The sequence below is a fragment of the Vicugna pacos genome, chromosome 14 (genome assembly GCF_048564905.1).
Source record: "Vicugna pacos chromosome 14, VicPac4, whole genome shotgun sequence".
In the NCBI taxonomy this organism is placed as follows: Eukaryota; Metazoa; Chordata; class Mammalia; order Artiodactyla; family Camelidae; genus Vicugna; species Vicugna pacos.
The window spans coordinates 31,114,958-31,129,058 of record NC_133000.1 but is presented as its reverse complement, the minus strand read 5'-3'; the positions used below and the strand labels follow the sequence as shown (position 1 = coordinate 31,129,058).

Below are 14,101 nucleotides of genomic sequence, written 5' to 3'. Positions count from 1 at the left end.
CTATCTTTATTCTATAACGAGGACTAAATGCTCAAGCAACATTTAAGAGTTTGAGCAAACTGCCCCCGCCCCGTAGTGCTGGGTGGCTGCAGCTGTAACTGGAGTCAGCGCTTACCTCTCCCAGTACGCTAGTGCTGATCTGCTCAAAGTGGTTCGTCCAACAGTTTGTCAGTAGTCTGTTGGACAAAGTCATAAAACATTGATTGAAGGTTGCTAGAATGCAATATATTCTTACTAATATTAAGTAAGCACACATTGAGTGCTTACTGTATGATGGAATTGTCCCTCAGCCTCACATGAATATTATTTCTCTTAAAACCTCATATATTTCCTTGTTATTCTCACTTTACAGATAAGGAGACTGAGAATTAGGTCTTCTCTCTTTTGGGGGGAGCTCATTATCAATGATGGGAAGTTGTAAGGAAAAAGATATTGATTCATCATGAGAAAACATTTTTGTGAGAGTCAGCAATGAAGATGAACACTGAAGAAAGTGATCATTGTTCGAGTGAGACAAGCCCTGGGTTGTGCGGAGTCAGCATCCCTGTCCTGGACACGGCACGTGTAGAGCTGCGTGGTGGGTGAGGCAGCGCGGCCACGCAGGGAAAGCGGATGCTGGGTTCTTAGGCTGTGCTCAAGCCCGGTGGGGCTTTCTCCTAAGGGCAGTGCACCATCATTGACAGATTTTAAGTAGGAGAGTAGGGTGCTCTCGTAGTTCACATTTGTCTTGTAGAATGCTTGGAAAAGTTTAGAAGGCTTGGCAGCAGGTGATGTGATGAGTCAGAGTAGGGTGGCTGCGAGGTGTAGCAGTGTTCAATTTTCAAGTGGTTTTCAGGCCCAGGCTTGTGGCTTAGTAGCCGTGTCAGTTTGAATGACACACGCAAGGAATTGAAACAGTTTATCTAATCAATTGAAGCAGTGATATACCCAATTCCCAGGACTGTTGTGGAGATCCAGGAAGATACACTGTGCAGTGTGCAGCGTGGTCTCCAGCACAGATTCAGTGCTGAGTGAGTGCCAGTGAGTATCTGGTAGGTCAGTTTAGGGTGGTGGTACTCTGTGACAGAGGATATCTGGTCCCTGAAGGAGGGGTCCATTCACATCTGTGAGTAATGGGCCTGAGTTGGTAAACGCAGGGAGACCTTACCCCCTGACCAGAGGCCCTGGGCAGGACGGCTATGGGAGGAGCACCGTGAAGTCAGCTCTTTGCAGGTTGAGTTGGGAGTGCCCTTGAGATACCTACGTGCAGAGTCACGAGCTTAAAGAGGAGGTCTGGGCCCAGGATGTACATTTTCCTAAAATCTCAACTCCTGAGGACGCTGAAGTATTGATCACTGAACGTGAAGTCATATTTTAAAGGACAAATGAATAGTAGTATCATCACTGTCAACAAAGCTCACGTCTATTTATTCATCACTCACTTTGCTAATTGGGTACTTACAGAGCTCACTTCACCGTCCTCCCGTGGGCTCAGGCTCCACAGAGAAGTGCTGGTGAGTCTCCCTCTTTTCCAGAAGAAGACACATTTAGCTTGTAGCCTTCTGTACCTTGCCAGACTTAGGATATTAGTTTGTTGGTTTAATTGTATTTTCTGTTGGTCATGTCCTGACAGGAGAGAAATTTTACATCATGGTCATGTTTCAAAAACTGTTACTGAGAATTTCTGATCTGATACATAGTGTATGTATTATATTAAATTTGTAGAGTAGTTATCATTTTTCTGTCTTAGCCCTTTAATTTTGTTTGCCCCTTCAGTGTTATATCCTTTTTGGGGCCTTATTTTTTTTCAATTAAATAATGTCTGTTAGCAGTTAAGAAAACAAAAGCAAAGAAAAAATGCACATGAGACCTAAATTTAGAAAATGTCTAGTGTGGTTTCTGTCTCGGCAATGGAGGGTTGTAGAAACTCTTGGAAACCTTCATTAGACAAGTTTCTTAAAATGCTGATCGAGAAATAAAACCTTCCTTCCTCATCTTTCAAGCTGCACAACTAATTGTCAAGAAAGGGGAAATCCTCAGAAGCCAAGACAAAGGAGAAAACAGGGATTCTGGGAGATAAGTGAGCGTTAGAATCCGTGGTGTGCTGGTTGGCTCCTGAACTGATTTTCAGTTGCCTTGACAGGAGGGCAGGAAGTTAGCCCCAGGCATCTCACACTAGGAGTTGGATGGGTGATCATATAATGGGCCTAGCCCATCCTGAGAATCTTGGTTTACTAAAGGGTGAAAGAGGAAAAAAAAAATTCCTCAAGACAAGAAAGTAAGGAAAGTCAATTTTTTGGAAGAGGGGAAAAATAACAAATCCAAAGTAAGGATATAGTTTAAAGCTGTTCTGGCATGAGAGTGACCACAAACTCCTGGCAGAAAACCACAGCTACTCCTTGATTGATAAGTTGTGTTTTGAATGAATCAGTGAACAGCTATTCCGAAAAAGGCCTCCAGAGTCTTGTGGATCAAGATATTGGACAGCAAACACCTCTCTTCCAAGGTCTCATTCAAATAACCAGAATGGTTTTAAAGGAAAGTAGCAATAATCTGAGTTCTATTTATTGACATTTCTATATGCTACGAATTCAGAGGTGACTATGTAGTTGTCTCCTCTTTTATGGACCTTACTTTCTCTTTGGGGAGACAAAATGACACAGTTGGGTATCTTGGTGGAGGGAGGGGTTAGTCTGTTGCAATTAGCCAGGAGAGGATATTAAGAAAACAGTGAAGGGTGGGTGAACTTTTTAGCTGAGGACAGTCTTGTTCACTTGGCTTTTAATTGCAGGCTCAATGAGCTGTCACTCATAGATCTTACGGAGGATGGACTTAGCTCAGGCCTCTTTGGAATGGACAAGTGAACCTGGAGAAAGACAGTCAAATCTGTGCAGACATTAAAGTTCATTTGAACGTGTTCCATCCCTGAGCCAAAGATAGGACAAATATGCAGCACTTCTTGAGGACAGAGGAGTGGTTTTTAAGGTTCTTCAAGAATGAATCCCATGGAACCGAGATGGCCAGTTGTCAAACTGAGACTTTGTTCTTTGGACGGTGTACCCAGCAAGGGTATTGGCCTTTTATATGGTTCCATTTGTCTTTAATACATGTCTGTTGATGAGGACGTGGGCACAAGTGTTTGACACATTGTCGAGGCGATTTTGGATACCTGCCTACAAGCACAGGCACAGTTGCAGCTGCGTCATACATCTTGCAGCCCATCCCTTTTTCCGGCTCTGTAATCACGGTAGAGTGGTTCCTTGTTGACCTGTCCATCTCCTCTGTGACATCATAACCCATGAAAAGACCGGAGCATATTAACTTGGCTTTGTTAAAGTCAAAGGTACAGATCAAATATGGAGTCAGATTTGTTCTTTCCTATTTCAGTAGTGCCATGGAGAAGGCAGTTTGGGCAGCTTTTTGTAGTGTCCTGGAGGCTTTCTCTCTCAGCTTCTGGGCGCCTCTGTTGAAAATCCTTCATAGCTGTCTGGTCTGCTGGAAAAGGACTCTGCCTGTTTTACCCTGAAGATGTGTTCTGTTTATAAACTCATCTCTACTCCTTGGAAAACAACTCAAGAAAAACTCAGTTGGTTTTTCACCAGCCATGGGCAGGGGTGAGATAAACCGTGTTATTATTTCATAAAATAATAGTAATAATATTAATATTAATAGTAGTAGCAGTAGTAGTAGTAATAATAATAATAATAATTATATTAAAAGAATTCTTAAAACACGACTGCACATTGGAGAGAGTCAACAAATGTTTTCTGGCTTAAATCAAAAGTGATGACTCAGTGATTCCATGGCTGCTGTATTCTGAAGCCTCTGACCTTTAAGGATATTTAACACTTTTTCATTCATTTAAAGATAGCAAATTACAGAATAGAAAATAACGTTTGTTTTGTTGGAGGTTTGCAGGGATCTGACCCACGCAGATAGCTGCAAGAAGAAAGGATTCTAACAAGAAGGAATTCCTACACTAAGAAGTTTGCAACAACCAAGCACATAGGAAAGGAGCCTGAATTGTGACTTGGGGAGATGGTTTTCCAGGACATTATTTTGCCATCTAGGCCTACAGAAACTTGCTATTCCTTTCCCCAACATCTGGTCTCCCAATTTATTGTCCTGTCCTGCACTGAGGAGAAAGAATTTCGACTTGGTAACACTCCTATCTACCTAGAAAGCTGGGCACTGGAGCTGAGTGTTATGGAAACAGGCCAGCCAAGAAAAGCACCAATCGGGGTGTTGGTGTACTCAGGAGTATTATGCCGGTGGGCTCAGAGGGGCTCCTGCTCCGAAGTTCTGAGCACCTCCAAGACGTGCACATGAGGTTTTAAAGGCTTAATTACAAGTAAGGGGGAATTAGCCAATAAGGCTCAAAGAACAAAAAGCAAGGAATCAGTACACTGGAGCTTATCAATTTGTAGTAGATCACATTACTGACACTTGTTGAGCTTGGAATTACGAGTTAGGTTGTTAGCCCAATAAACTGACACTAAACTTCAGATATATGAGATAGCCCAGCAGAATTTAGATCATTAAACCGACACTAATCACACTTAGATTTGTGACTTAGCTTGTTAGCCCAGCTGGACTTTTCCTTCACATGAGGACAGCTCTCCCACACCCAGGGAACTACTGTGAGCCCTTGATGTTTCCACTAGGGTGGGGTATGGTTTACCCAGGAGGGATGGGGACTATGCACCAACACTCAGGCAGTCTGCTCTGTCTGGGGCTCTGATCTTGTATCATCCCGCTCCCCGCCAGCCCAACACCTGGGACAGTGGAGCTAAGGCAGTGATCCTGCCTGCCTGTTTCCCAGCGTGTAAAAGGGGATTATGTACCTTTCCCAAGGTAGTTCTGAGCGACAACATCTGCGGGTGCTTGGTTCTCAGAGCAAGAGGAAACCCAGGTCCGCGTGGGGGCAATGGGTGTGCTCCCCATAGGGTTTCTGCAGAAGCATATGATGGAGGGCTGGATCAGGGAGGTAAAACTTTAGCTGCGGGACTTGAAGGGTTACAGAAGGGTACAGAGGCGGGTCTGCCGCCTAGGGCTGCCCCAGAGGTAAAGCTTTTTCTCTCCAACTCCGCTAAGACCCTCCCCTCTCCAGATCCCTCCCTACTCTCTGCTCATCGTGTCCATCTGTATCTCTCCAATTTTCCCGTCCTCTCCACCCGCTCCCATCTTCTCCCTCCCTCCCTGTCCCACCTTCTCTCACAGAACCCAGAGAGGATCGCTGGCCCTCCTGCGCATGCGCAGTCAGTGCCAAGTGGTCCGCTGGTTGGAAGCTCCATATCCTAGCCGGGGATCGGGCCCAAAGTTTTCTCAACTCTGTCGCCCGGTAGGCCTTTGGTTCCTGTCTGGGGCCGGGGCCTCTGGCTGTGGAAGTGCAAGGTGGGGGGCTCCCGGAAAAGTGGTCAGGCGGTTGCGGGAGGGCGGTCCGCCTGTCACAGTCCCCAAGGGCGCCAGTCAGCCCGTGTTCAGATGAATTGCTCAGTCCAGACCCCTCTACCCGCGCCACCTGCCCCGGCGCCCCGGCCACAGCTGCCAAGGGCCAGGTGTGCACCTGCCGCCTCTCACCCAGCCGGGATCCCCTCAGTCCGCGGCTGGCGTCCCCTTCCCCTCTCCCGCCCGCGAGTCCTCCCCTCCCTGGCTTCCTCTCCTTGGCCGCCGGCCTGTTCACGCCCCTGGGAGGGCTGTGTCCGGGCGGGCGGGGACTGCGGACCCGGACGGGGCGGGGGGCTGTGGCTGAGGCTGGGGCTGGCCTCCGAGCAGGGCTGCAGCCCGCGTCCCTCCCCTTTCCCTCCCCCCCGGGAAAGCCCTCCTCTCCCTTTCCCGCTCCCGGAGCACCAGCTCAGTGGCCTGGGCACTGTTCCCTGGGCTGAGAACCTCCGGCTGTAACGCCCTGCTTCTCCAGTTGGAGTCGGGAAAAGGGAGCCTCAGTCCTGAGCGAGCTTCTGTCTCCTCCCTCAGTTTTTCTGCTGCAGGTAAGTACTTTTAACACTTTCAGGTGTTATCATGGCTGTGCTTGTTGATGTCACGTGTTTTTATAGTGAGAGTGATTACAGTGGTGAAAGCAGGGCTTGGTTCTGTTAAAAATGAGCTGAAGGCATGAGGCTGTGACATCCTCCTTCCTTCCCTCTCCCAGGGTGAAAGGAGTGATCCTCGATTTTAAAAAGATAGTTACAGTCCCTAAATAGCCCAGCCCAGCTAGTGTGTGTTAAGAGGAACAGCACCACCAGAGGCCTTGGAGACCCAGGGATATTGCAGTCCTAAAGAGCTCCTGGCACAGTTTGGTTTGTTTTGGTTTTTTGTTTTTCTTAAATTGTGTGATAGACTAGTGGTATAAACAGAAAAATAATTGTCAAGGAATATTTCTTCATGTAACAGTGTTATTGTGATATAGTTCACACACCATGAATTCCATCCATTTAAATGGGACAATTCAGCAGCTTTTAGCATATTCACAGTGGTGCAACCATTATTATTCCAGAACGTTTTCATCACTTCAGAAAGACCAGTGGAAATGAATGACCTATCCACCCCTCCCCAGTGGTGGTTCTAAAGAAATTTCTTGGCTATTCATGATCATAAATTAACTTGTTACATTCCAAGAAAAATCTGGTAGGAATTCTAATAAGAATTGCAATGAATCTGTCTATCAAAACTGGAAGAATTAATGTCTTTATGGCATAAACTTCTTCTACCCATGAATATATCTGGGACCCTATCTTTTCATCTGTCCAGTGCCTGGCCCATGGGAAGTCCTCACTACATGTTGTATTTGTGAATGATGAGATTCTATACATCGTTAGTTGCAACTGTAGCCTTTCACAGAAGAGAAAAGTAACCTCAGTGAAGCAAGTGACTCTCTGATGGTAAGAAAGAGTGACAGCCAGTGCTGAAGTGATCTAGTGGACTTGGTGCTTGCAACCAGAATTCTCCACCACATACAGTTAAGGGGATTAGAGTGTTCTTTTATTTTTTCTTAATGGCGTTGCTTTTATTTTTACTTATTTTTTTAAATTATTTTTATTTTAGTGTAGTCAATTTACAATGTTAGTTTCAGGTGTACAGCAGAGATTCAGTTATAAACATATGCATATGTATATATATGTTTTAGATTGTTTTTAGTATAACTCATTACAAGAAATTGAATATAGTTCCCTGTGTTATACAGCAGGTCCTTGTCATTTATTTTATATTTACTAATTTGTATCTGTTAATCCCCCCTTTCCTGCCTGCTAAACACAGTTTGCTTTCTATGTCCATGAGTCCATTTCTAGGAGCACCGTTTTTCCTAGTAATATATGCTCTTTGGCTGCTTTCAGTTTCAGTAATTTCATCTTATCTGTGGGTGCTTTTATTCTGGTGGCCTTTATGTGGCTTGCACACGTGGTAATAGAGATCTGTATTTGGGAGAAATTCAGGCCTCTGTAGTCCCTGGTACAGAGTGCCCACTGAATTGATGCTTGAACTGGGAAAAAGGCACAGTAAATTTTGGAATTTCAACTATGGTTGAGAATTCCAGGGTTCTATAACCTGTTTAGACAACCTTAATATTGGCTGCACCCATACTGGGTAATTTGGTGGAAATTCATGGTATGGTGGTGTAGAGACAGGGCCTTGTATGCTTCTTCTCTTTCTGTTTTATTACACTCATTCTCCTGGGCCTCCCAGATCCTCCCCCAGAAGGGCCCAGGGCTGGCTTGGTGCTGCGCTGAGGCAGTATTTGTTAATAAGGCCCTTTCCTCTTCTCATCTGAGCCTCCGGTCCTTTCTCTGCACAATGAGGGCTTAGACTAGATAAGTACTTTTCAGTTTCTTTTAAAGCCATGTTTCCTTTGAGAAACAGAAAATGCAAATCTCTCCTCTCAGCCCAACCCTTTAGATTTTGATAAGTCCTCCAAGGAGTGACATAGCTCTTTGTGGAAAATGAATGTGACTGTGATCCCAGGTGATACAGAAAAGACTCTTCAGAGATTGATTGCAGGGAGAGGGCAGGAAAGGGGCATTATGTCACATTTTCTAGTGTGAGCACTGGAGCAGGGGCTTGGATTTAAATATGGTGACTGACGTGGACTCTCTCTAATCTTGTAGAATGTGATAAACTTCTCTACCTCAGTTTCTTGATGGGTCAAGTTGGGGTGATAATATTTTAAGGCTTTTGTGAAACATTATACACATAAGCCATTTGTGTCTCGGTAGAAACAAGACCTGCTAGGGATTCAGGGATTTGTTTAAAAAAAATCTTGTCCATAGCAGACTGTCTGTGTGTATTTTAAGTTCCTGGAGGGTGAGGGTGAGTCTAAAGCCCATCGTGGGACAGGTGGCCCATAGTTCTCTGTGCCCCAGATTAACCCCTCCTCCCCAGTCCTCTTCCTCAGTCCAGGATGAAGTTCCCTTGTAGATTTACTCAGAGGTCTTGTGGAAATAGCTTTTCATTTTATTGTTTCACCAAGAAGTTCTGCCATCATGATCTCTTTGGTCAGGCTTTGAAGGGCTGCCATCATGATATCTGGTAAGAATTCTATGGAATTGGGAGTTTCTATTTAATGAAAAGGAAAAAAATTACAAATAGTAATTTAGAACAAGGGTGGTTTCAGGGGCTCTTTGAAATGGACACCATTAGCTTTGTTAGCTTCAGGTGCTGTGGCGTGTTGCCACGAGGACCCATTCTCTTGCTCTGAAGTTGGAGGTACCAGTGGGTTCAGTGGGAATGATAACTGAGTGTATCTCATGGGCTGGGCATTGACCTATTTGTACTGTGTGTTCCTAATTTGAGAGAGTGAGCTCAACTAACCTCAATAACCTCTTTAAAAAGTTAGACTTTTTATTTTGAGATGTAATGTTGATTCCCATGTGGTAGTAAGAGATTATATGGAGAGGGCTTATGGATCCTTTTGCCCAGTTTTCCTTCATGGTTCCATCTTGCAATGGTGAGGTACAATTCATTACTGACTCACTAACAATTTGAGGTTTGTGTTATTGCCCTCATTTCTATTCATGATTAAACTGGGGCTTAGAGAAGCACACAGGCCTACCCAGGTCACCCACTTTGTTAGTGCAGAGTCGGGTGAACGTGGGCTTGGGATTTCCAGGCAGTACCATTATGGTGGTCTGTGGCAGGGAGCAGAATTCATTGCTTGTTTATTCATTCATTCAACAAACATTTATTGAGTAAACTCTGTGGGTCATATGCTTTCTTTGGCTTATCTGATTATTCATCACTACTGAGAATCAGGCAATGTTTATATTTTTTAATCTGAGAAAATTAGCTCTGAGAGGTTATAACCCCCCCAAAGGAAGTATAGCTCATTAAGGAGGGATAGTACATTTGTACAGTCACCTCTTTTTATGCAGGTGGTACCCTAGACATTTTACATTTGCAAACATCCGTAATTCAGATATATTCTTGTAAGGCAAGGATTTTTTTTTTAATTGAAGTATAGTCCAGTTTACAATGTTGTGTCAATTGCAAGGTGTTTTTTGACTTTTGAATTAAAAAATACTTTTTCAGGAGGGTAATTAGGTGTATTTATTTGTTTCATTTTTTAAAATGAGGTACTGGGTTTTGAACCCAGGACCTCGTACATGGTAAACATGTGCTGTACCACTGAACTGTATCCTCTTCCCCTAGGCAAGTTTTCTTATCCATTATTATGAAGCTTAGGGGTTCAAATAATTTGGATAGAAATCCAGATCTTTTAATCCTACTGTGGTCCTTTTCTTTATATTCTGCTGAGGGGGTTTGGGGAAAGCATTTTCTTTGTTCATTTTTTATTCAGCATTTTTGAGCAGTGACTTTGCATCAGGGCCTTGCTAGGTGCTTGGAAATAGAAAATAAGAAATGACCCTTCTCTGCAGAGGCAGGAAGCCTAGACCAAAAGCTGGGTAATATGATCTGAGATACATTAGCCATGTGCAGACTCTGAGGACAAACTGTACCCCCGGATTTGCTTTGGCTTCCCTTGCCTTCTGGCTGGTACACACCAGGTCACAGCAACCCAGATGGGCCCGTAGCACACAGCAGATTATGTACCTTGATCTCCTCACCCTTCTCAGCAGGGCCAGCAACATGAGCATCCCTGACTACGTGCAGTGTGCTGAGGACCACCAGACAATTCCCGTTGTGGTCCAACCAATGGAGATCATCTCAGAGGAGAATTTCTTTTGCATCTATCAGCTACTCACCTCGGTGAGCCACCCCATGCGGCTCCCAGTGGACATTCTGTATCCACTACAGGCACCACTATGTGCCCGAGAATGGGTGGAGCGTCTTCCAGACACACCGCAAAGTCGTGGGCCTTGTCACCATTACCAACTCTCTCTGCCAAGGCCTTGGAGAAGCTGCACGTGCAGAGGGGCTGTATGGCACCGCGCTTAATGACTCTCAGCTTTTTGTCTTTGTGCTGCATGGGGAGGTAGCCGAGCAGCCGTTCACCGACGTGTCCTTCAATCTACGAGGACTGCAGGGTGGTGGAGAAGAGGATCGAGAACTTCACTGAGTCACTCTTCATCTTGCTCAAGTCCAAGTGGCTGGATGGTGGCCACAAGAATTTTGGGGCAAGATTCCCCTCCTCTGAATCCCGTTTGAGAAGGAGGACTTCATGGGACTGGACACAGACAGCAGGTAAGTTTACCTGGAGGCCAGCCCACCCTGGCTGTGTGCCGGATTTCTTCCCTACATCCAGAAAGGGATCAGCAAGGAAGAAGTCTGTCTTGTAGCCAAGAGGGGAGGGAGGTGCAGCCCGCTGCTTTACAGACATTTCAAAGTGAATCCGCCTTTGTTTCAGAGAGATCCTTTTAGGGTTAGTGTGGACACTTACTCCCGCTTTACAGCCAGGACCATGGTGGGAACCCTGGAATTGCTGTCCAATAAATTAGCCAAAGCCACTGATGCTAGGAGCACTGGGGAGGAGGCTGGACTGAGCTGAGATATGCTGTAGGTCAAATGCACATCAGACGCTGAGGCTTGTCTAGCAAAAGTATGTAAACTATCTCTTTACTTCCTACATTGATTACATGTCAAAATGATAGTATTTTACATACAGTTGATTAAGTAATATCTGTTCTTAAAATCAGTTTCTAGTATTTGTTTTTTGTTTGTTGGTTTGTTTCTTTGTTTACTATTTTAAACGTGGCAACTGGGAAACTTTCTTTACATGGCTCTCATTTCATTTCTGTTGGGCAGCCTGTCCTGGGACAGTCTCATCCCTTTGCTTTTGGATGAGATGCTTAACCCCGAGAGGCGGAACGAGGCGCTGGTTGAGCTGGGGCTGGAGCCGTTGTCTCCTGCCTCCCAGGCCCAGCACCTGTTCGGCTCAGGGCCTCTCTTCTTGCCCGACAGCCACCATGTCAAGTTAGGACATCAGAAACACCGCCAGGGACTTCCGAATGAACTCCTTATGCAGGGAAAGGCGTATCACGGTGTATGGGACAGAGCAGGGAAATGTTCAATCTCAGTTTGTCCCTGTGATTAAGTCAAAGGCCCCACTTTGCCTAGGAAGTACAGACGAGCTCTTTTGGGCTGCCTACCCCCCCACCTTCTGCTCTGTTTCCCGGTGTATCTATCGTGCTGTCTCTCAGGCAGAAGAGGGTGAGATGTCTTTGCCTAGAAGTGGTCCCCCTTTGCTGGGGAGAGTGAGGGAAGCTGTGTCCCCCCGTCCTACGTCCTCTGTCCTTGAGTCTGGAGAGGGCTCATGGTGGTCCCACAGGTGACGGTCAGAGAACCTGGCACATGCTGCTGGGCCCGCCGTGAAGGCAGTGCTCTGTGATTCTTGAACTTACCTAAGATCAGATCCTACTTTCTGGTTGTTGGTAAGTTGGAGGAGAAGATTCTAGAGAATTGATAAAAAGAATGTCTAGACCAGCCCTGTGAGTGAGAAGAGAAGTGGACCCGAGTCCCACCTGCGAGAGCCCACCTAGCGGTCTCTGGTTGAATTTTCTGTTCCTCCCAGATATACCTGTATGGCTTAAGGAAGGGGAGAGGCTTCTCGTGGCCATGATCTGTGCTTGTCCTCACAGGGCCCTGTGATCTACATGCCCGCACTCCCCTTCTGCTTCTTGGGGATGTGCTGGTATGTTTAGGAGCCTGGGCACTGCTGAGGGCATAGCTCCCAGCACCGTGCTACACCGAGTCTGGCTCTGTTCACCTCACCTGTCAACACCTGCTGAGGCCCCAGGCATTAGTCAAGGTAGGTGCATCGGGCAACGTAAGCAGGGACCACCTTCTCCCCCTGGACAGACTGGTGAGTGAGCAGTGGAAGCCTTGAGCCCTGCCCCAGCCCCCACGCCAGTGCCTCCTCTGTTGTCATAGGAGTCACTGGTGACATTTTTACTCAACAAACGCTTGTCTCTGAGTCTGCAGACCCACCAGAGAATGCCACCTTGTTTTTGTCTTTTGAAGTCTGCCCTTGGGACTTGGCGGAGTAGCCGAATGTGTACTTAGTCCACAGTGTTTGACACTGTCACCATTGATTACCCAGAACCTCATGTACCAGGCATGGCTCCCGGCATCAAAATACAGCAGCGCATTAAACCTCCCTCCTCTTGGGTCTGTCTGTCCTGGTACCATAAGAGCTCAGCCAGCATCTGAACGTCAGTGAGATAACGCGGCCAGTGAGCTCGGGTCAAGCACATTCTCCTCCAGTCACTTTTACCCCATTGTTGCTTTTAGTATTGCACAGTCATTAGTTTTTTAAACAATGCTTTGGTGCAGGAGCAGAGCCTAATTCTCTCCTGCTACTCTTGGTGGAAGTGAGTAAAACGGTCCAGGATGAAATGCGACCACAATTTGTAGCTCAAAATCTGCCTAGACGCTTGTAGGTGGAATTTGGGTTAGGGGCGCTGACCACGTTGGGGTCGTCCGGCAGCACCGCTCCCCTCAGGCCCCTGCTTTCCCTGGAGCAAGAGGTGAGGGTGGGTTTCACCATCCCCGCGTCCCTGGCCTCACACACTCACGTAAATTCTTGTACATGCTGTCAAAATCATTTTTGTTCTTGTGTGTTTCTAATTTTCTCGTCTTCATCTTTTCTTTTTCTTTATTCCTTTTTCACTTGTACTGCCCAGTGAGCATGTTGTTGCATCTGAAAATGTGGGCTGTGCACATCCTGCATTGGAAATAGCCAGGTTGCCATCCGTGCTGTCTCAATCGTTTTAAAAAGCAAAAACTTAACAGCTGTCTTGATCCATGTATTATCCTCGTCATTTTGTATTTTCTTAATTTTTGGAATATTTACTTTGTTTGCACATTACCCACTGGTTTTTGATACCTGTTAAAATCCTTGCTTTGAGGAACCTGTTTGGTCCTACTTTTATTTGGTGACAAATGCGCCCTTATTAAATTTGTTTCATTGTTTTGAAGAAGTGAGATGCGAATTGATTTAGGCAGCTGCTGAGGGATTCTTTTCATGGAGTATTTAAACTTGTAAAGTCAAATTCTGCGGCAACTTGCACGATTCCTGCTTTTATACAAACGTGCTCGGCACGCGGTTCCTGGCTGTCGCTGTGTGACGTGCGTGACGGCGCTTCCTGGCCGGCGGTCACTGGTGAGGAAGTGGCCGGCTCGGGGGTGAGCATCTGCAGGGGACGCTGTTGGAGGAAGCAGTCACCGTTTGGTTCTTTAATTTTTTTTTTTTTGCATTCAACTTCCCCGTGCCATTTACTTTACTTTGCCTTCATAAAGGGGCCAAATTGTGTCTAAAATCCATGCCACTATTTTGTTCCCTTTACGAGGCTGGTTTTTCTGAGTATCAGGACAACATGGCCTTCTCCTAAGTAGCTGGCTCACCTGGATCTGTTGGACACAGGGACAGCTAAAAGGGCCACAGCTTCCTCTCTGCTTCAGCCAGTGGGCATTCAGAGCTGGGTCTGTGGTTTGCCTCAGCAGCCGTGCAGACCTCCCTACCCAGGGATTTACTTTTAACCCATGTTGGTAGTAAATAGCTGAATCCGTTTCTGTTGCAGCTGACGTCCACCACTGACGGCCGTGTCATTAGTTTGTGGTAGTCAGTCTCCAACACCCCAGACAACCGTGAAGGAAGATGATTTGGCCGACCTAGGACCTTGGATTCTCACCCTCACCATGGTTCATCTCACCCGGTGAAAGGGTGTGGCCACCA

At 46.1% G+C, this 14,101-nt stretch overlaps 1 protein-coding gene across 1 annotated transcript in view; it reads left to right on the top strand.

Annotated features, from left to right (window-relative positions):
* LOC140701213 (trafficking protein particle complex subunit 9-like) overlaps window positions 1-14,101 on the top strand; it is a 32,360-nt gene extending 18,259 nt beyond the window's left edge. Inside the window, exons 2-4 of the mRNA XM_072976659.1 lie at window positions 10,044-10,176; window positions 10,407-10,611; window positions 13,947-14,101. Of these exons, the coding sequence (XP_072832760.1) occupies window positions 10,057-10,176; window positions 10,407-10,611; window positions 13,947-13,963 (342 nt within the window). The 5' untranslated portion in view covers window positions 10,044-10,056 and the 3' untranslated portion in view covers window positions 13,964-14,101. The remainder of the gene's footprint in view (window positions 1-10,043; window positions 10,177-10,406; window positions 10,612-13,946) is intronic.